The following is a 20,723-nucleotide window of genomic DNA, read 5'->3' on the forward strand; positions in this document are numbered from 1 at the left end:
GATAATTCTAAACTTTTCTTGGGTATTTATTTCACAATATCTATAAGAGGTAAATTTATATGTAACAAATATATATTTTAATGGGTAGGTTCTTCCTTCAAAATATTAAGTCGGATGATCAAATGAATATAAGCCCGATGTTCTACACTTGTATCCATGTCTGACTGATCCTTGTCATATCTACCTTTCAGTCGTACCAAATCCTCTAGGATTGTGCTGGATTCAAAACTCTTATCCGTGTCCAGATCTTTCACTGTGTGGGAATCTCTGATGGTCGAATTAGACATCCGAATCCGAGTCGGATTCGGACAGTTGTTTTTGTGTCCAATTTGTGCAGTGCACTAGCATTACAAATGTATATCCATGCAGCTGAAAATGGAACGATGTTGGTTTTCAATAACGCTGTATTCGACATACATTGTTCTGTTTCATGAATATTTGGATATTATTGTTTCAGAAATATTTCTTGGCCCCATTGTTCTTCTGATTTCCTATATCGAAACAAGGAAACTCTCATTGCGTAGCTAGAGTCGAAAAAGAGCGCTTTAATTACTCCAATGATGCCAAGATATCTCCAATATATACATTGTGAATACCATCATTAACTTGGGGAATGGTATGTAAACATGCGACACACTTCACGTTTCCCTAGAAGACATAAATACACAAACTATTTCTATTCTTATTTGCAAAGCCACTTTTGGTTTCGGCCAGTGAAGATAAGATTTGGAAATCACAGTACAATTAATGCGTGTATAGTACTAGAACTAGATCGACCTTTTTATCATCCATTCATCTGATGCATATACATTATGACACTTTTCCTCCTTCCCTATCTATATGAAATGGGCACAACACCTGGAGAAACAATCTCATGTTATTCTCTTTCAAACTGTTGAGAAATCAGAGAGTAGATGCTTGTAATATTGAGCTAGCTGTGTATTAATGCAACTCATTAAATAATTGTAAGTCACGATATAAAATTGCTAAAGCTGGACACATGGTACTAATTGATCGGCTAATGTCAAATAACCTATAGATCTAATTTTAGATCGGCTAATGTCAAATAAAACAGCACCAAATAAATCAGCTCAAGAAACTAAGAATCACATGAAATAGCCTGAAGAATTAGTTCTAGATGCATCAAAGTATCAAACACAAACTGACACACATATATAGCAAATCAGCTTAATTGCAGATTGCAGTCTTCATTTATTTATCTATTGAGCGGGAATCGATGGACCGAGAGCTATTTGCACACCAAGTCTGGAAACACAAAGTCAAAGAGAGAAGGCAGAATAAAATATATAGAAGTTAAACACCAAATATAGCACACGCAAGCACAGCTCGAACAACTGTCAACTGAGAACACTAGCAAGCTTCTCGATCGATCTGTTCATCTCTCCTACTACTCCTCCTCATGTTCCTCTGCCTCCGGAGCCGGAAGGTTCAGATCAACGTCGAACACGACGGGCTTCCGAGCTTCTTCGGCGGCGGCGAGCTCCTCTCTTTCGAGCCAGGAGCAGCCTTTCTTACCATTGTGGCTGGCGCGGTGGCCGCCGAGCGCCTGCCGCGTCTGGAACGGAAACTTGCAGCGGTCGCACACGTACGGGTAACGCTGCCCGTCCGGCCCGAGCTCGCCCAGGGGTGTCTCCCGGGGCGGCTCCATGCCGCGCCAGCTGCGGTCCGTGTGGCTGCACATGTGGCTATGGACGGCCTTGGCACTGGCGAATGTGCGGAAGCAGATGGGGCACCCGTCAGGCCCTACCGGTGCTCCACGGGCGATGGCAGGGACGACGGCGTCCACCTCGTGCAGGGACTTGAAGGTCCAGGGGTACCTGGGGTCGTCGCCTCCTCCGGAGCCTCCCGCGACGAGGTAGTGGACATGGCCGGCGCCGGGCATGATGAACACTCGGGAGCTCGATCCGGTCATCATGTTGTGGGTTCTGGGTTGTGTGTTGTGGCTGCCGTTTCTGTATTTGTGTATGTAGACGAAGACGACAACACACTCTACCGTGGGACTGCTGCACTAGGCGTGGAGAGTACTAGCCGTGAGTAGGTGGGCCGTACGCGTGGTGAGTAGTATCGGTTTGTCTAGTTCATTCATATTAGTGTCGCCGGTGTGGAGACTGTAAGCTTTGCTAAGAAACATTTGCGTAGTTTCACATAGAGACAAAATATTTTACAATTTCAGTTTCTGGTTGAGAAGCTGGTTTTTGCAAAAACCGTGGGCTGTTTATTAAAACTGGGCACTCTCCTAACCCTCTCACGACCAGCATGCTTTCGGCGGCCGGACTATGTAATCTTGCTATCGCGAAGGGTTCTAATATGCGGTCCACTCTCGCATGGCCATCTGGCCACCGTGTGCAGATTCGCAGGCCGAGAGTTCTGGACGGAAGTTTTTCGGGGGAAAAAGTGGACCCTATAGGTTAAATGGGCCTCCCTCTCCATGGCGCGCAGCCCGTTTAGCTGAGGGTTAGAGGAAGCAAAGCATGATCGGTTTTCGATTTGCATTGAGAGGTCAACAGGATGTCAGTTGCTCTGCTGCAAAGCAAACCGATTCCGCGGGTGTAGGTTTCCATCAAAAAAATCTTATACCATCGCTGTTCTCTCCCAAGGAAAGAGTCGTGTTCAATCGAGGACCGGTTCTTTTTGAGAGGATGCCCATCCAGCCCCACTCCCTAGTAGTAGCGTGGGTTTTGAGGCTATCAGCAGCGCGGGCAGCCGCGCTACCAATAAGGCGCTACAGCTAACTGTTAGTAGTAGTGCGGTTTGCACCCGCGCTACTACTATTGACTATATCAGCATCGCTTTTCCAGAACACGCTACTATTACTTAGTTGTAGCGCTTTCCTAGCCCCGCGCTACTGCTATGTGTTTCATCATTTTCCCCCGCTTCCTACCCAGTTTCAATTTCAATAAACTGCAATTTCCAGATACTAGGTACTACTAGATATCAATTTCATAAAGCATTATAGGTACTAGGTAGTACTACCTCCGTTCCAAATTACTCGATAACGATCATCATATGCATCCTCAAGCAGTACAAACGTGATATCGATGACGATCATCATATATAGTTCTAGATGATATCGACGACGATCATCATATGTAGTTCTACATGATATCAACAACGATTATCAAATGTAGTTCTAGATGATATAGCCACACACACATATGTAGTTCTAGCTAGATGATATCGACGACGATCATCATCCTCAAGCTTGGGCGGTGGGTGTTCCTGATAGTAATTAGGATGGCCTGTCCAACACAAAGATTCTTGCCAACGAGGAATCTCTTTCACCCAACCGAGTTTAAGTGTGTGCGACCGTCTGTGTCCATGCGGTAAGTACAGGTGGTGACGGAGCCCCTTGCGGTAAGGCGTAGTCCAGCTGAGCCTTCTTCATCAGGCTCAATACCACAACTCACAGATAGGTTCTTTGGCAATTTCTGAATAAGAAAAACATATCAATTAATAAATAGCCTCGCACATACTCTTGCAAATATATTTCTATTAAGTATAGATTTCTACACTATCAAAAGACACAGTTCTACACTATCAAAAGACACAGTACTACACTATCAATTAAGTATAACAATAAAGCATATATTCGTCACCCTGGGTGAGGAATAGTTATTCTTCACCCCCCTTTATTTTACCATCAATGCTCCGTAATTTTACGTTCCGTAAGTTTTGTCTTATTTCCGACGCAAAAAGAGACCGTAAAAAAATACATAATCGCCGTAAAAAATATTTTATGTTATGTAAAATTACAAACGTAAAAACATAGTCTAAAATACACATAAACTGCAAATTTTCTTGTCTTATGACCTATATTTTTATTTTCTTATGTCAAATTTTACATAGTGAATCAATAGAAATGTAACTATTTGAATTTCAAACGTAATTATGAAATGATCGTAAGATTACCTCGGGTGAAGAATAACTTATTCTGCACCCTGGGTGATGAATAGTAACACACACACACACACACACACACACACACAAACATATATATATATATATATATATCATCAAATTACTACAGTCAGTATAACATACCATTTCATGCCGATCGACCATGGTACTTGTCTGGCGGGTCAAGAATGGCACCCCGACAAAGTCATCACGTGGCGGAATTATGTCCTATAGTTTGCACACCTCCTCCTCGCCCAGCCTCATTCTTTGAGCTATGATGGCTTCACGAAGTGTGTTCTCATCATCTTCATCGAGTGGGTCCTCATTATCTTCATCATCTTCGTCGTCTTCATTATCTTCGTCATCTTCATCATCTTCCACCAGGTTGAGATAAATTACAGCCAGCTTGGGTCTTTCTGCTCTGAAGGAGAAGTTGATCAACTCACCACCAGTAAGACGCATGCGGGCGAGGAAACGGGCCCATCCATCTCCTCCAATCTGTGACATATTGCGTCCTTTCTCGACCTCCATAGTATACGCCCCCTGCCCAGGAGCCTCAAATGTCACAGTGTCTCCTGTTAGCTTATTGAATTTTGAGAAATTTCCTTATATAACACTCTTTTAAATGTTGTTTCCTTATTTAACACTGAATTTTTTTTCTTCCTTATCTAACACCCAAGTGTAAATTTTGTTCCCTTTCTAACACTTCCGTTAGTTCTGTTAGCCTACACCGTTAAAAGATGCATGGAGTGATGTCAGTTTTCTGTAGCTGGACGAAAATGCCCCCTGCACGTAATAATAAGCATGAGAAAAAGGAAAAAACAAGATAGACCGAACCGGCCATCTCTCTTCTCTCCCGACCCACGCCTCTCGTCCCTTTCTCCCAACCCTATCGGCGGCGGTGGCAAACTTCCTAGTCCTATATGTGCCGGTGACTGCGACGGCGACTCCGGGTAATGGATGGCAGCGGTGCTGCGGAGGACGGCCAGGGCGCGACTGCGGAGGGCCTGACCTCGGCGCTACTCCGGATCCGGCGTTGGTGAGCGATGGCGACGGTGGGGCTGCGGAGGGGTCGGGCCAGCGCGCGACTTCGGCAGGTGGCGGTGTCTCGGCTGCAGCGGGCTCGGGTCCCTGCGGACGCCGGTGGACATATTCCTGATCCCCTGACTCCATCCGCTGCATGCCTTCCCCATTGCCGCGGCCACAGATAGCTCCGTAAGCCGGGACCTTCACTGACCAGTGCTAGCCCTTACGAAGACAAGTCAGAGTCCTCCTCTTCCACCTCTCAGGAAAGGGCTTAGTCTGTTATGTGATGCTTTATTTCTCTGAAAATGCTATGGATCTGAAAAAATTCAGTTACTCTATTATTGATCTGGTTTAACTCTAATGCGCATGCACTATTGTTCACATTGCAGGCTATTCATGCATTTATGTATCTGTGAAAATGGTTATGAGTTCTGTTTAAATGCCCCCCGCAAAAAAAGTAGTTCTGTGAAAATGCTTATTATTTCTCTATAAAGATGCTTCTTACTTCCCTGTGAAAATCTAGATCAAAACTCTCTTTGAATTAGTCTATTATGCTTCAGTTAAGGATAAAAGTTGTTGTTTCTGTGGTAATGTGAATAATTTTGTCACAAGTTGTATGAGGGGTAAAATCGTCTTTTCAGGTGCCACGTGTGTAGTCAAAATGGACGGAAGTGTTACAAAGGGAACAAATTTTAGAATTGGTGTCAGATAAGGAAGAAAAATATTTCCAGTGTCAAATAGGGCAAAAAGTTTTAAGCTAGTGTTAGATAAGGAATTATCTCTTGAATTTTAACCTCACATTGCATGGGACGATCGGTGTAAAAAAAGCAAAATGATACAATGCAGTAATGCCAACACTAAAAATAAAATAGTTGTTACATTTCATCTAATTTATTACCGCCGCATGACGGAAACTCAGCTGGAAGTAGATGCCGAACAGCTTGCCAGATGCAAGGCTGTTGGCGCACCTTGACTTGCACAGTCGACATGGTGATGGTGGTGCTGGCGCCATTTTCCTAAAGCAATATGAGCAAAGGATTAACGATCCACTTCACAGGAAAGAAAAATAGTAGCATGTGATATTTTTGGTTCTTCTTCAGTTATATTTTCATAGTGGAACCCGATCCCAAAAAGTAAACAACAAGCTCTCAATTAACTTACTAACACATTCTGTAATAGAACCAACAGCTAGCAGGCCAATGCCAAATCATCCAACAAGACTCACAGACAACAAGTTCTCAATTAGCTTACTAACACCTTCTAGAATATCTCTAGATGAAGAGATTCTTCCGCGAGAAGCAATTTCAGGGGCACCTATTGCCAAAAAAACTATTTGGCCCCTACCAAAGGTATAATCCTAAGATCTGTAATAAGTTATCTACCAAATCAAGGTACCACCTACCAAGACACATTTCATCTCATTTGGCCCCTATTGCCTAAGATAACTGATTAAAAAAACAAGTCGCAAATTTAATTGGGATTAACTTAGCACTTGCAAATTAAATACTTGTACCACCTACCAAAGCATTTCAACTAAATTGGCACCTACATTTTGCAAAAAATAACTTATTACAGAAAAACAAAAGCATCTAGTTATCCATATGAAATTTGTAAGCCCTCGCTGCATCTAGGTAGGGCAACCCTCGGGGGGTGCTGACAAGGAGGGGGGATGGCATGGTGAGCTCGGTCAGGGGTGCTGACAAGGGGAAGGCCGGTGACTTTCCTATGAGAGGGGGCGATGACAGAGGCCGGCAAGGGGATCAAGGGCAGTCGGCCAAAGGCCCCTGGGCAGAGCTCGCGGGCAGCGACAGAGTGGGCAGCGAGAGGGTGGAGGAGCAGCTAGCAGAGGGGCGGCGAGAGGGGGGAGGAGCATTACCTTCGGCGACGGTGGTGGTCGCGCACGGTGGCGGAGGAGAAACCCTAACCGCAGCTGCCGGAGTCGGGTGGAGGGGGACGACTGAGAGAAATGAGCGTGCGGGGGGCTGATACGTCCATTTTGCATCATGCTTTTATGTCAATATTTATTGCATTATGGGTTGTTATTACACATTATGTCACAATACTTATGCCTATTCTCTCTTATTTTACAAGGTTTACATAAAGAGGGAGAATGCCGGCAGTTGGGATTCTGGCTCGAAAAGGAGCAAATATTAGAGACCTATTCTGCACAACTCCAAAAGACCTGAAACTTCACGGATGATTTTTTTCCAAATATATAAAAACATTGAGCGCAAGAACTTCACCAGGGGGCCACCCTGCCCACGAGGGTGGGGGGCGCGCCCTACCCCCCTGGGCGCGCCCCCTACCTCGTGGGCCCCCTGGTGACCCTCCAGTGACCATCTTCTGCTATATGGACTCTTTCGATGGGAAAATAATGATAAGCCATCTTCTCAGACGAAACTCCGCCGCCACGAGGAGGAACTTTGGCGGAACCAATCTAGGGTTCTAGCGGGGCTGTTCTGCCGGGGAAACTTCCCTCCCAGAGGGGGAAATCATCGCCATCGTCATCACCAACGCTCCTCTCATCGGGAGAGGGCAATCTCCATCAACATCTTCATCAGCACCATCTCATCTCAAAATCCTAGTTCATCTCTTGTATCCAATTCTTGTCTTCAAGTCCGGGATTGGTGCTAGTAGGTTGCTAGTAGTGTTAATTACTACTTGTAGTTGATGCTAGTTGGTTTAATTGGTGGAAGATCAAATGTTCAGATCCTATATGCACAGAACATGTTTATGCTTTGTGAGTGGTTACTTTTGTTCCTGAGGACATGTGAGAAGTCTTACTATTAGTAGTCATGTGAATTTGGTATTCGTTCGATTTTTTTATGAGATGTATGTTGTCTCTCCTCTAGTGGTGTTATGTGAACGTCGACTACATGACACTTCACCATTATTTGGTCCTAGAGGAAGGCATTGGGAAGTAATAAGTAGATGATGGGTTGCTAGAGTGACAGAAGCTTAAACCCTAGTTTATGTGTTGCTTCGTAAGGGGCTGATTTCGATCCATATGTTTCATGCTATGGTTAGGTTTACCTTAATACTTTTGTTGTATTTGCGGATGCTTGCAATAGAGGTTAATCATAAGTGGGATGCTTGTCCAAGTAAGGGCAGCACCCAAGCACCGGTCCACCCGCATGCCAAATTATCAAAGTACCGAACGCGAATCATATGAACGTTATGAAAACTAGCTTGACGATATTCCCATGTGTCCTCGGGAGCGCTTTACATCATATAAGAGTTTGTCCAGGCTTGTCCTTTGCTACAAAAAGGATTGGGCCACCTTGCTGCACCTTATTTACTTTTGTTACTTGTTCCTCATTACAAATTATCTGTTACCACTTATTTCAGTACTTCAGAGAATACCTTGCTGGAAACCGCTTATCATTTTCTTCTGCTCCTCGTTGGGTTCGACACTCTTACTTATCAAAAGGACTACGATAGATCCCCTATACTTGTGGGTCATCAAGACTCTTTTCTGGCGCCGTTGCCGGGGAGTGAAGCGCCTTGGTAGGTGGAATTTGGTAAGGAAAAATTTATGTAGTGTGCTGAAATTTACTGTCACTTGTTACTATGGAAAGTAATCCTCTGAGGGGCTTGTTCGGGGTATCTTCACCCCGACCAGTAGAGCAAAGAGTTGCTCCTCAACCTATTGAACCTACTGAAAATGAAAATGCTTGCTTTGAAATTCCTTTGGGTATGGTAGAAAAACTGCTACCTAATCCTTTTTTAGGAGATGGAACAAAACATCCTGTTGAGCATCTAATATATGTGGATGAAGTTTGTGGATTATTTAAGCTTGCAGGTGTACCTGGAGATGTTGTTAAGAAGAAGGTCTTCCCTTTATCTTTGAGGGGAGATGCATCGACATGGTATAGGCTATGTGATGATATGGAGTCTTGGAACTACAAACGATTGAAATTGGAATTTCATCAAAAGTTTTATCCTATGCATCTTGTTCATCGTGATCGCAATTATATATATAATTTTTTGCCTCGTGAAGGAGAAAGCATTGCTCAAGCTTGGGGGAGGCTTAAGTCAATGTTATATTCATGCCCCAATCATGAGCTCTCAAGAGAAATGATTATTCAAAAATTTTATGCTCGGCTTTCTGGTAAGAATCGCACCATGCTTGATACTTCTTGTGCTGGCTCTTTTATGATGAAGACTATTGAATTAAAATGGGATTTATTGGAAAGAATTAAACGCAACTCCGAAGATTGGGACCTTGACAATGGTAAGGAGTCAGGTATGACACCTAGTTTTGACTGTGTTAAATCTTTTATGGATACTGATATTTTTCGTAAATTTAGCACTAAATATGGACTTGACTCTGAGATAGTAGCTTCTTTCTGTGAATCTTTTGCTGCTTATGTTGATCTCCCCAAGGAGAAGTGGTTTAAATATCATCCTCCCATAGAAGTAAAAGTAGCCGCACCTATTAAAGTTGAAGAAAAGACTATTACTTATAATGATCCTATTGTTCCTACTTCTTATGTTGAGAAACCACCTTTCCCTGTTAGGATATAGGATCATGCTAAAGCTTCAACTGTAGTTCGTAAAAGCAATATTAAAACATATACACCTCCTGAGCAAGTTAAAATTGAACCTAATATTGCTATTTTTAAAGATCTCTTGTCTGATAATATAGATGGGCATGTTATTTATTTTTGTAATGAAACTGCTAGAATTGCTAAACGCCGTGATAAATATAAACCTAGAACTATGGTAGGCATGCCTGTTATTATTGTTAAAATAGGAGATCATTGTTATCATGGCTTATGTGATATGGGTGCTAGTGCTAGTGCAATACCTATGGACTTATACTAAGAAGTTATGCATGATATTGCACCTGCTGAGATGGAAGATATTGATGTTACAATTAAACTTGCTAATAGAGACACTATTTCACCAATGGGAATTGTTAGAGATGTTGAAGTCTTGTGTGGGAAAACTAAATATCCTACTGATTTTCTTGTTCTTGGTTCCCCACAAGATAGCTTTTGTCAAATTATATTTGGTAGACCCTTCTTAAATACTGTTAATGCTACCATAGATTGCAAAAGGGATGTTGTTACTGTCGGTTTAGATGATATGACACATGAATTTAATTTTTCTAAATTTAGTAGACAACACCATGAAGAAGAATTACCTAGTAAGGATGAAATTATTGGTCTTGCTTCTATTGCCATACCTCCTAGTGATTCTTTAGAACAATATTTGCTAGACCATGAAAATGATATGTTTATGAATGAAAGAAGGGAATTAGATGAAGTATTCTTTAAACAGGAACCTATTCTGAAAAACAATTTACCTGTTGAAATCCTAGGGGATCCTCCTCCACCCAAGGGTGATCCTGTGTTTGATCTTAAGCCGTTACCTGACACTCTTAAATATGCTTATATCTTGATGCGAAAAAGATATATCCTATTATTACTAGTGCTAACCTTTCAGAACATGAAGAAGAGAGATTATTGAAAACTCTGAAGAAGCACCATACTGCTATTGGGTATACTCTTGATGATCTTAAGGGCATTAGTATCACTCTATGTCAACATAAAATTAATTTGGAAGAAGATGCTAAACCAGTTCATGATCATCAACGCCGTCTGAATCCTAAAATGAAAGAAGTGGTAAGAAAGGAGATACTAAAGCTCCTTGAGGCAGGTATAATTTATCCCGTTGCTGATAGTAAGTGGGTAAGTCATGTCCATTGTGTCCCTAAGAAGGGAGGTATTACTGTTGTTCCTAATGATAAGGATGAATTGATTCCTCAAAGAATTATTACTGGTTATAGGATGGTAATTGATTTCCGCAAATTAAATAAGGCTACTAAAAAAGATCATTACCCCTTACCTTTTATCGATCAAATGCTAGAAAGATTATCCAAACATACACATTTTTGTTTTCTAGATGGTTATTCTAGTTTCTCTCAAATACCTGTGTCAGCCAAAGATCAATCAAAGACTACTTTTACATGCACTTTTGGTACTTTTGCTTATAGACGTATGCCTTTTGGTTTATGTAATGCACCTGCTACCTTTCAAAGATGCATGATGGCTATATTCTCTGACTTTTGTGAAAAGATTTGTGAGGTTTTCATGGACGACTTTTCCGTCTATGGATCTTCTTTTGATGATTGCTTGAGCAACCTTGGTCGAGTTTTGCAGAGATGTGAAGAAACTAATCTTTTCTTGAATTGGGAAAAGTGCCACTTTATGGTTAATGAAGGTACTGTCTTGGGGCATAAAGTTTCTGAAAGAGGTATTGAAGTTGATAAAGCCAAGGTTGATGCTATTGAAAAGATGCCATGTCCCAAGGACATCAAAGGTATAAGAAGTTTCCTTGGTCATGCTGGTTTTTATAGGAGGTTCATCAAGGACTTCTCAAAAATCTCTTGGCCTCTAACTAATTTATTACAAAAAGATATACCATTTGGCTTTGATGATGATTGTGTAGAAGCATTTGAAATACTTAAGAAAGCATTGATCTCTGTACCTATTGTTCAGCCACCTGATTGGAATTTACCCTTTGAAATTATGTGTGATGCTAGTGATTATGCTATAGGTCCTGTTCTAGGACAAAGAGTTGATAAGAAACTAAATGTTATTCAATATGCTAGTAAAACTCTAGACAATGCTCAATGAAATTATGCTACTACTGAAAAAGAATTCTTAGCAGTTGTATTTGCCTATGATAAGTTTAGACCTTATATTGTTGATTCTAAAGTAACTATTCACACTGATCATGCTGCTATTAAATATATTATGGAAAAGAAAGATGCTAAACCTACACTTATTAGATGGGTTCTCTTGCTACAAGAATTTGATGTACATATTGTTGATAGAAAAGGAGCTGAGAACCCCGTTGCAGACAACTTGTCTAGGTTAGAAAATGTGCTTGATGACCCACTACCTATTGATGATAGCTTTCCTGATGAGCAATTAAATGTCATAAATACTTCTCATACTGCTCCATGGTATGCTGATTATGCTAATTACATTGTTGCTAAGTTTATACCACCTAGTTTCACATACCAGCAAAAGAAAAAGTTCTTTTATGATTTGAGGCATTACTTTTGGGATGACCCACATCTTTATAAAGGAGTAGATGGTGTTATTAGACGTTGTGTACCTGAGCATGAACAGGAACAGATCCTACGCAAGTGTCACTCCAAAGCTTACGGAGGACACCATGCTGGAGATAGAACTGCACATAAGGTACTGCAATCTGGTTTTTATTGGCCTACTCTCTTCAATGATGCCCGTAATTTTTTGTTATCTTGTGATGAATGTCAAAGTATTGGTAATATTAGTAGACGTCAAGAAATGCCTATGAATTATTCACTTGTTATTGAACCATTTGATGTTTGGGGCTTTGACTATATGGGACCTTCTCCTTCCTCTAATGGTTATACACATATTTTAGTTGCTATTGATTATGTTACTAAGTGGGTAGAAGCTATTCCAACTAGTAATGCTGATCATAACACTTCTATTAAAATGCTTAAAGAAGTTATCTTTCCAAGGTTTGGAGTCCCTAGATATTTAATGACTGATGGTGGTTCACATTTTATTGATGGTGCTTTCCGTAAAATGCTTGCTAAATATGGTGTTAATCATATAATTGCATCCCCTTATCACCCTCAGTCTAGTGGTCAAGTAGAATTGAGTAATAGAGAACTCAAATTAATTTTGCAAAAGACTGTCAATAGGTTTAGAAAGAATTGGTCCAAGAAACTAGATGATGCATTATGGGCCTATAGAATTGCATATAAATATCCTATGGTTATGTCTCCGTATAAAATGGTCTATGGAAAAGAATGTCACTTACCTCTCGAACTAGAACACAAGGCTTATTGGGATATTAAAGAACTTAATTATGATTTTAAACTTGCCGGTGAAAAGAGGTTATTTGATATTAGCTCACTTGATGAATGGAGAACCCAGGCCTACGAAAATGCCAAGTTGTTTAAAGAAAAACTTAAAAGATGGCATGACAAAAGGATACAAAAGCGTGAGTTCAATGTAGGTGAAAATGTATTGCTATACAACTCTCGTTTAAGATTTTTTGCAGGAATGCTTCTCTCTAAATGGGAAGGTCCTTACGTTATCGAGGAGGTCTACCGTTCTGGTGCCATAAAAATCAGCAACTTCGAAGGCACCAATCCTAAGGTGGTAAACGGTCAAAGAATCAAACATTATATTTCAGGTAATCCCATAAATGTTGAAACCAATGTTATTGAAATCGTAATCCCGGAGGAATTCATAAGGGACAATTTCCGGAATGTTTCAGACTCCGAAAAGGAATAGGTATGTGGTACGGTAAGTAAACCGACTCCAGAACAGTTTTTAAGGCAATATTTCTCCGTTTTGGAATATTTAGAAAAATAGAAAAATAAGTAGCAGTCCGGGAAGGACACGAGGGCTCCACGAGGCTGGAGGGTGCGCCCTACCCCCTGGGCGCGCCCCCTACCTCGTGGGCACCTCGTGTGCTCTCCGGACTCCGTTTTCTTACAGGACACGTATTTTGGTCGGTAAAAATTCATTATATAACCTCCCGGGGGTTTTGACTCCCGTATCACGCAAAAATCTCTTGTCTTTGTTTTGAGCTGTCCTGCTACAGACAAAGCAACATGTCGTCCCAGGATTCGGAAGGAGAAAGCTATGTGGCTGATTACCTTGCAGATCCTAAGGTCTATGGGGATGTGGAGCATTATGGTTGGACCATGGAAGAAGAAGAAGACTATGAACCCAAGGGAAAGGAGGAGATGAGCTTAGATGAAGATGAAGTCCCACTACCTCAACCTGGGGACATGCATGTGGAGTTCAAAAAGTCAAGTCTCCTGGATAGAGTAAAGAAACCTAAGATCGAGTTTATCCCTTTTCGCCTCTTGCAGGAAAACAAGCAGGAACTGTGCAAAAAGGTACTGAGCCTGGAACAGGAGACCGAGGACCTGAGGGACCAAAATTCTGTCCTCAAATGCAAATTAAGGAAGAAGCCTACGCCATCAACAAAATCACCACCGTCTCCACCAACAAAGAAGAATTGAGTATCTGGTATGGGCACCCCACTTGGCAACTGCCAAGCTTGGGGGAGTGCCCCGGTATTGTATCACCATCACTTTTATCTTAACCGTTTTTCTTAGTTCGATCCTTTTGGTAATATCTTGATCTAGTAGGATAAAAGTTCTTAGTATGATCTAGTTGTGAGTTTTGCTTTATTATCCGTCTATGTAATCGAGTCCGTGAGCTATATAATAAAGATTAGTGTTGAGTCAAGGGCTTGATTATTTTTCCATGATCCTAAGTGAATAAAAGAACAGAGAAATAAATAAAAAGAAACAAAGAGATCATGTGACTCCTATGGAGAGTAATGAGCTCACATAGAAAGAGTACGATGAATAAAAGTTATTGAGCGTTGACAAACATAGTTTTGATCATCTTTGCAATTAATAGGAAGTAATAAAGAAAGAGAAATCTTCACATATATTATACTATCTTGGACATCTTTTATGACTGTGAGCACTCATTAAAATATGACATGCTAAAGAGTTGACATTGGACAACGAAGACAACATAATGGGTTATGTTTTCTTACATCTGAGACAAATTATATTGTCTTGGATCCTCCAACATGTTGAGCTTGCCTTTCTCCCTCATGCTAGCCAATTCATTGCACCAAGTAGAAATACTACTTGTGCTTCCAAATAACCTTAAACCAGTTTTGCCATAAGAGTCCACCATACCTACCTATGGGTTGAGTAAGATCCATCAAGTAGGTTGTCATTGGTGCAAGCAATAAAAATTGCTCTCTAAATATGTATGATTGATTGGTGTGGTAGAAATAAGCTTTATACAATCGTGTGATATGGAAGTAATAAAAGCGACAGACTACATAATAAAGGTCCATATCACAAGTGGCAATATAAAGTGACGCCTTTTCGCATTAGGATTTTGTGCATCCAACCATAAAAGCGCATGACAACCTCTGCTTCCCTCTGCAAAGGGCCTATCTTTTACTTTTATCTCCTACATTGCATAAGACTAATGGTGATCTTCACCCTTCCTTTTTACATTTTATCCTTTGGCAAGCACAATATGTTGGAAAGATCCTGGTATATATGGCTAATTGGATGTGAGTTCTCATGAACTATTACTGTTGACATTACCCTTGAGGTAAAACATTGGGAGGCAAAACTATAAGCCCCTATCTTTCTCTGTGTCCGATTAAAACTCCATACCCATAAGTATTGCATGAGTGTCAGCAATTGTGAACGATTATATGATAGTTGAGTATGTGGACTTGTTGAAAAGCTCTTATACATTGACTCTTTCCTATGTTATGATAAATTGCAATTGCTTCAATGACTGAGATTATAGTTTGTTAGTTTTCAATGAAGTTTACGATTCATACTTGATATTGTTATTGAATTATTACTCTAGCATAAGAAATCATATGACAAGAATTATATAAGTTGTTGTTATAAGAAAGATCATGATGCCCTCATGTCCGTATTTTATTTTTATCGACACCTTCATGTCTAAACATGTGGACATATTTTTCGATTTCGGCTTTTCGCTTGAGGACAAGCGAGGTCTAAGATTGGGGGAGTTGATACGTCCATTCTGCATCATGCTTTTATATCAATATTTCTTGCATTATGGGATGTTATTACGCATTATGTCACAATACTTATGCCTATTCTCTCTTATTTTACATGGTTTACATAAAGAGGGAGAATGCCGGCAACTGGGATTCTGGCTGGAAAAGGAGCCAATATTAGAGACCTATTCTGCATAGCTCCAAAAGGCCTGAAACTTCACGGATGATGTTTTCCAAATATATAAAAAAACATTGAGCGCAAGAACTTCACCAGGGGGGCACACCCTGCCCACGAGGGTGGGGGGCGCGCCCTACCCCCTGGGTGAAGGAAATATGCCCTAGAGGCAATAATAAAGTTATTATTTATTTCCTTATATCATGATAAATGTTTATTATTCATGCTAGAATTGTATTAACCGGAAACATAATACATGTGTGAATACATAGACAAACAAAGTGTCACTAGTATGCCTCTACTTGACTAGCTCGTTGATCAAAGATGGTTATGTTTCCTAACCATAGACATGAGTTGTCATTTTATTAACGGGATCACATCATTAGGAGAATGATGTGATTGACTTGACCCATTCCGTTAGCTTAGCACTTGATCGTTTAGTTTGCTGCTATTGCTTTCTTCGTGACTTATACATGTTCCTATGACTATGAGATTATGCAACTCCTGTTTACCGGAGGAACACTTTGTGTGCTACCAAACGTCACAACGTAACTGGGTGATTATAAAGGTGCTCTACGGGTTTCTCTGAAGGTACTTGTTGGGTTGGCGTATTTCAAGATTAGGATTTGTCACTCCGTTTGTCGGAGAGGTATCTCTGGGCCCTCTCGGTAATGCACATCACCTAAAGCCTTGCAAGCATTGCAACTAATGAGTTAGTTGCGAGATGATGTATTAAGGAACGAGTAAAGAGACTTTTCGGTAACGAGATTGAACTAGGTATTGAGATACCGACGATCGAATCTTGGGCAAGTAACATACCGATGACAAAGGGAACAACGTATGTTGTTATGCGGTTTGACCAATAAAGATCTTCGTAGAATATGTGGGAGCCAATATGAAAATCCAGGTTCCGCTATTGGTTATTGACCGGAGACGTGTCTCGGTCATGTCTACATTGTTCTCGTACCCGTAGGGTCCGCACGCTTAAGGTTTCAATGACAGTTATATTATGAGTTTATGATTTTATGAGTTTTGATGTACCGAAGGAGTTCGGAGTCCCGGATGAGATCGGAGACAAGACGAGGAGTCTCAAAATGGTCGAGACGTAAAGATCGATATATTGGACGACTATATTCGGACATCGGAAAGGTTTCGAGTGATTCGGTTATTTTCGGGAGTACCGGGGAGTTATGGGAATTCGTATTGGGCCTTAATGGGCCATACGGGAAAGGAGAGAAAGGCCTGAAAGGGTGGCCGCACACCTCCCCATGGGCTGGTCTGAATTGGACTAGCGAGGGGGGGCGCCCCCTTCCTTCCTTCTCCTTTTCCCTTCCCTTTCCTTCCCTCATACTCCTACTACTTGGAAGGGCTCCTAGTTCTACTAGGAAAGGGGGAATCCTACTCCCGGTGGGAGTAGGACTCCCATAGGGCGCGCCATAGAGAGGGCCGGCCCTCCCCCTCCTCCACTCCTTTATATAAGGGGGTAGGGGCACCCCAAAGACACAACAATTGATCTCTTGATCTCTTAGCCGTGTGCGGTGCCCCCCTCCACCATAATCCACCCCGGTCATATCGTAGCAGTGCTTAGGCGAAGCCCTGCGTCGGTAGAACATCATCATCGCCACCACGCCATCGTGCTGACGAAACTCTCCCTCAAAGCTCGGCTGGATCGGAGTTCGAGGGACGTCATCGAGTTGAACATGTGCAGAACTCGGAGGTGCCGTGCGTTCGGTACTTGATCGGTCGGATCATGAAGACATACGACTACATCAACCACGTTGTGCTAACGCTTCCGCTTTCGGTCTACGAGGGTATGTAGACAACACTCTCCCTTCTTGTTGCCATGCATCACCATGATCTTGCGTGTGCGTAGCAAATTTTTGAAATTACCACGTTCCCCAACAGTGGCATCCGAGCCAGGTTTTAAGCGTAGATGTCATATGCACGAGTAGAACACAAGTGAGTTGTGGGCGATATAAGTCATACTGCTTACCAGCATGTCATACTTTGGTTCGGCGGTATTGTTGGATGAAGCGGCCCGGACCGACATTACGCGTACGCTTACGCGAGACTGGTTCTACCAACGTGCTTTGCACACAGGTGGCTGGTGGGTGTCAGTTTCTCCAACTTTAGTTGAACCGAGTGTGGCTACGCCCGGTCCTTGCGAAGGTTTAAACAACACCAACTTAACAAACAATCATTGTGGTTTTGATGCGTAGGTAAGAACGGTTCTTGCTCAGCCCGTAGCAGCCACGTAAAACTTGCAACAACAAAGTAGAGGACGTCTAACTTGTTTTTGCAGGGCATGTTGTGATGTGATATGGTCACGACGTGATGAGATATAAGTTGTTGTATGAGATGATCATGTTTTGTTGAAGTTATTGGCAACAGGCAAAAGCCTTATGGTTATCTCTCTATTCCATAAGATGCAAGCGCCAAATAATTGCTTTACTTTATCGCTATGCGATAGCAATAGTTGCAAGAGAAATTGTTGGCGAGACAACCATGTGACGACACATTGATATAGATCAAGATGATGGAGATCATGGTGTCATGCCGGTGACGATGGAGATCATGACGATGCTTTGGAGATGGAGATCAAAGGCACAAGATGATGATGGCCATATCATGTCACATATTATGATTCCATGTGATGTTTATTTTTTATACATCTTATTTTGCTTAGTTCGGCGGTAGCTTTATAAGATGATCTCTCACTAATTATCAAGGTACAAGTGTTCTCCCTGAGTGTGCACCGTTGCGAAAGTTCTTCGTGTTGAGACATCACGTGATGATCGGGTGTGATAGGCTCTACGTTCAAATACAAAGGGTGGAAACAGTTGCACACGCGAAATACTCAGGTTAAACTTGACGAGCCTAGCATATAACAGATATGGCCTCGGAACACGGAGACCGAAAGGTCGAGAGTGAATCATATAGTAGATATGATCAACATAGTGATGTTCACCATTGAAACTAATCCATCTCACGTGATGATCGGACATGGTTTAGTTGATATGGATCACGTGATCACTTAGAAGATTAGAGGGATGTCTGTCTAAGTGGGAGTTCTTAAGTAATATGATTAATTGAACTTTAATTTATCATGAACTTAGTCCTGGTAGTATTAGCATATCTTTGTTGTAGATCAATAGCTCGCGTTTAGCTCCCCTGTTTTATTTTACATATGTTCCTAGAGAAAACTAAGTTGAAAGATGTTAGTAGCAATGATGCGGATTGGATCCGTGATCTGAGGTTTATCCTCATTGCTGCACAGAAGAATTATGTCCTTGATGCACCGCTAGGTGACAGACCTATTGCAGGAGCAGATGCAGACGTTATGAATGTTTGGCTAGCTCAATATGATGACTACTTGATAGTTTAGTGCACCATGCTTAACAGCTTAGAATCGGCATTTGAAAGACGTTTTGAACTTCATGGACCATATGAGATGTTCCAGGAGTTGAAATTCATATTTCCAGCAAATACCCGAGTTGAGAGATATGAAGTCTCCAACAAGCTCTATAGCTAAAAGATGGAGGAGAATAGCTCAAGCAGTGAGCATGCGCTCAGATTGTCTGGGTACTACAATCGCTTGAATCAAGTGGGAGTTAATCTTCCAGATAAAATAGTGATTGCCAGAATTCTCTAGTCACCATCACCAAGTTAGTAGAACTTCGTGATGAACTATAATATGCAAGGGATAACGGAAACGATTCCCAAGCTCTTCGAGACGCTGAACTCGACGAAGGTAGAAATCAAGAAAAGCATCAAGTGTTGATGGTAAACAAAACAACTAGTTTCAAGTAAAGGGACAAAGGGAAGAAAGGGGAACTTCAAGAAGAACGGCAAGCAAGTTGCTGCTCAAGTGAAAAACCCAAGTCTGGACCTAAGCCTGAAACTAAGTGCTTCTACTGCAAAGGGACTGGTCACTGGAAGCGGAACTACCCCAAGTAATTGGCGGATAAGAACGATGGCAAAGTGAACATAGGTATATTTGATATACATGTTATTGATGTGTACTTTACTAGTGTTTATAGCAACCCCTCAGTATTTGATACTAGTTCAGTTGCTAAGAATAGTAACTCAAAACGGGAGTTGCAGAATGAATAGAGACTAGTTCAGGGTGAAGTGATGATGTGTATTGGAAATGGTTCCAAGATTGATATGATCATCATCGTGCACTCCCTATACTTTCGGGATTAGTGTTAAACCTAAAATAAATGTTATTTCGTTTTTACGTTGAGCATGAATATGATTGGATCATGTTTATTGCAATACGGTTATTCATGTAAGTTAGAGAATAATTGTTGTTCTGTTTACATGAATAAAACCTTCTATGGTCATACACCCAATGAAAATGGTTTGTTGGATCTCGATCGTGGTGGTACACATTTTTATAATATTGAAGCCAAAAGATGCAAAGTAATAATGAGAGTGCAACTTATTTGTGGCACTGCCGGTTGGGTCATATTGGTGTAATGCGCATGAAGAAAATCCATGCTGATGGGCTTTTGGAATCACTTGATTATGAATCAGTTGATGCTTGCGAACCATGCCTCATGGGCAACATGACTAAGACTCCATTCTCCGGAACAATGGAGCGAGCAACAGATTTGTTGGAAATCATACATACTGATGTATGTGGTCCGATGAATATTGAGGCTCGCGGCAGGTATCATTATTTTCTGATCTTCATATATGATTTCAGCAGATATGAGTATATCTACTTGATGAAACACAAGTCTGAAACATTTGAAAAGTTCAAAGAATTTCAGAGTGAAGTGGAGAATCATCGTAACAAAAATAAAAGTTTCTACGATAAGATCACAGAAGTAAAATATTTGAGTTACGGGTTTGGCCTTCAGTTAAAATAATGTGAAATAGTTTCACTACTCACGCTACCTGGAACACCACAGTGTAATGGTGTGTCCGAACATCGTAACCGTACTTTATTAGATATGGTGCGATCTATGATGTCTCTTACCGATTTAGCACTATC

At 41.4% G+C, this 20,723-nt stretch overlaps 1 protein-coding gene across 1 annotated transcript; it reads right to left on the bottom strand.

Annotated features, from left to right (window-relative positions):
- Positions 1-1,408: 1,408 nt before the first annotated feature.
- LOC125519513 (zinc finger protein ZAT9-like) lies at positions 1,409-1,988 on the bottom strand. The gene has a single exon (XM_048684301.1). The coding sequence runs from the start codon at positions 1,934-1,936 to the stop codon at positions 1,409-1,411; it is 528 nt and encodes a 175-aa protein (XP_048540258.1). The 5' UTR covers positions 1,937-1,988.
- Between the last annotated feature and the right edge of the window lie 18,735 nt (positions 1,989-20,723).

This window comes from Triticum urartu, chromosome 7 (genome assembly GCF_003073215.2).
Source record: "Triticum urartu cultivar G1812 chromosome 7, Tu2.1, whole genome shotgun sequence".
Classification (NCBI taxonomy): Eukaryota; Viridiplantae; Streptophyta; class Magnoliopsida; order Poales; family Poaceae; genus Triticum; species Triticum urartu.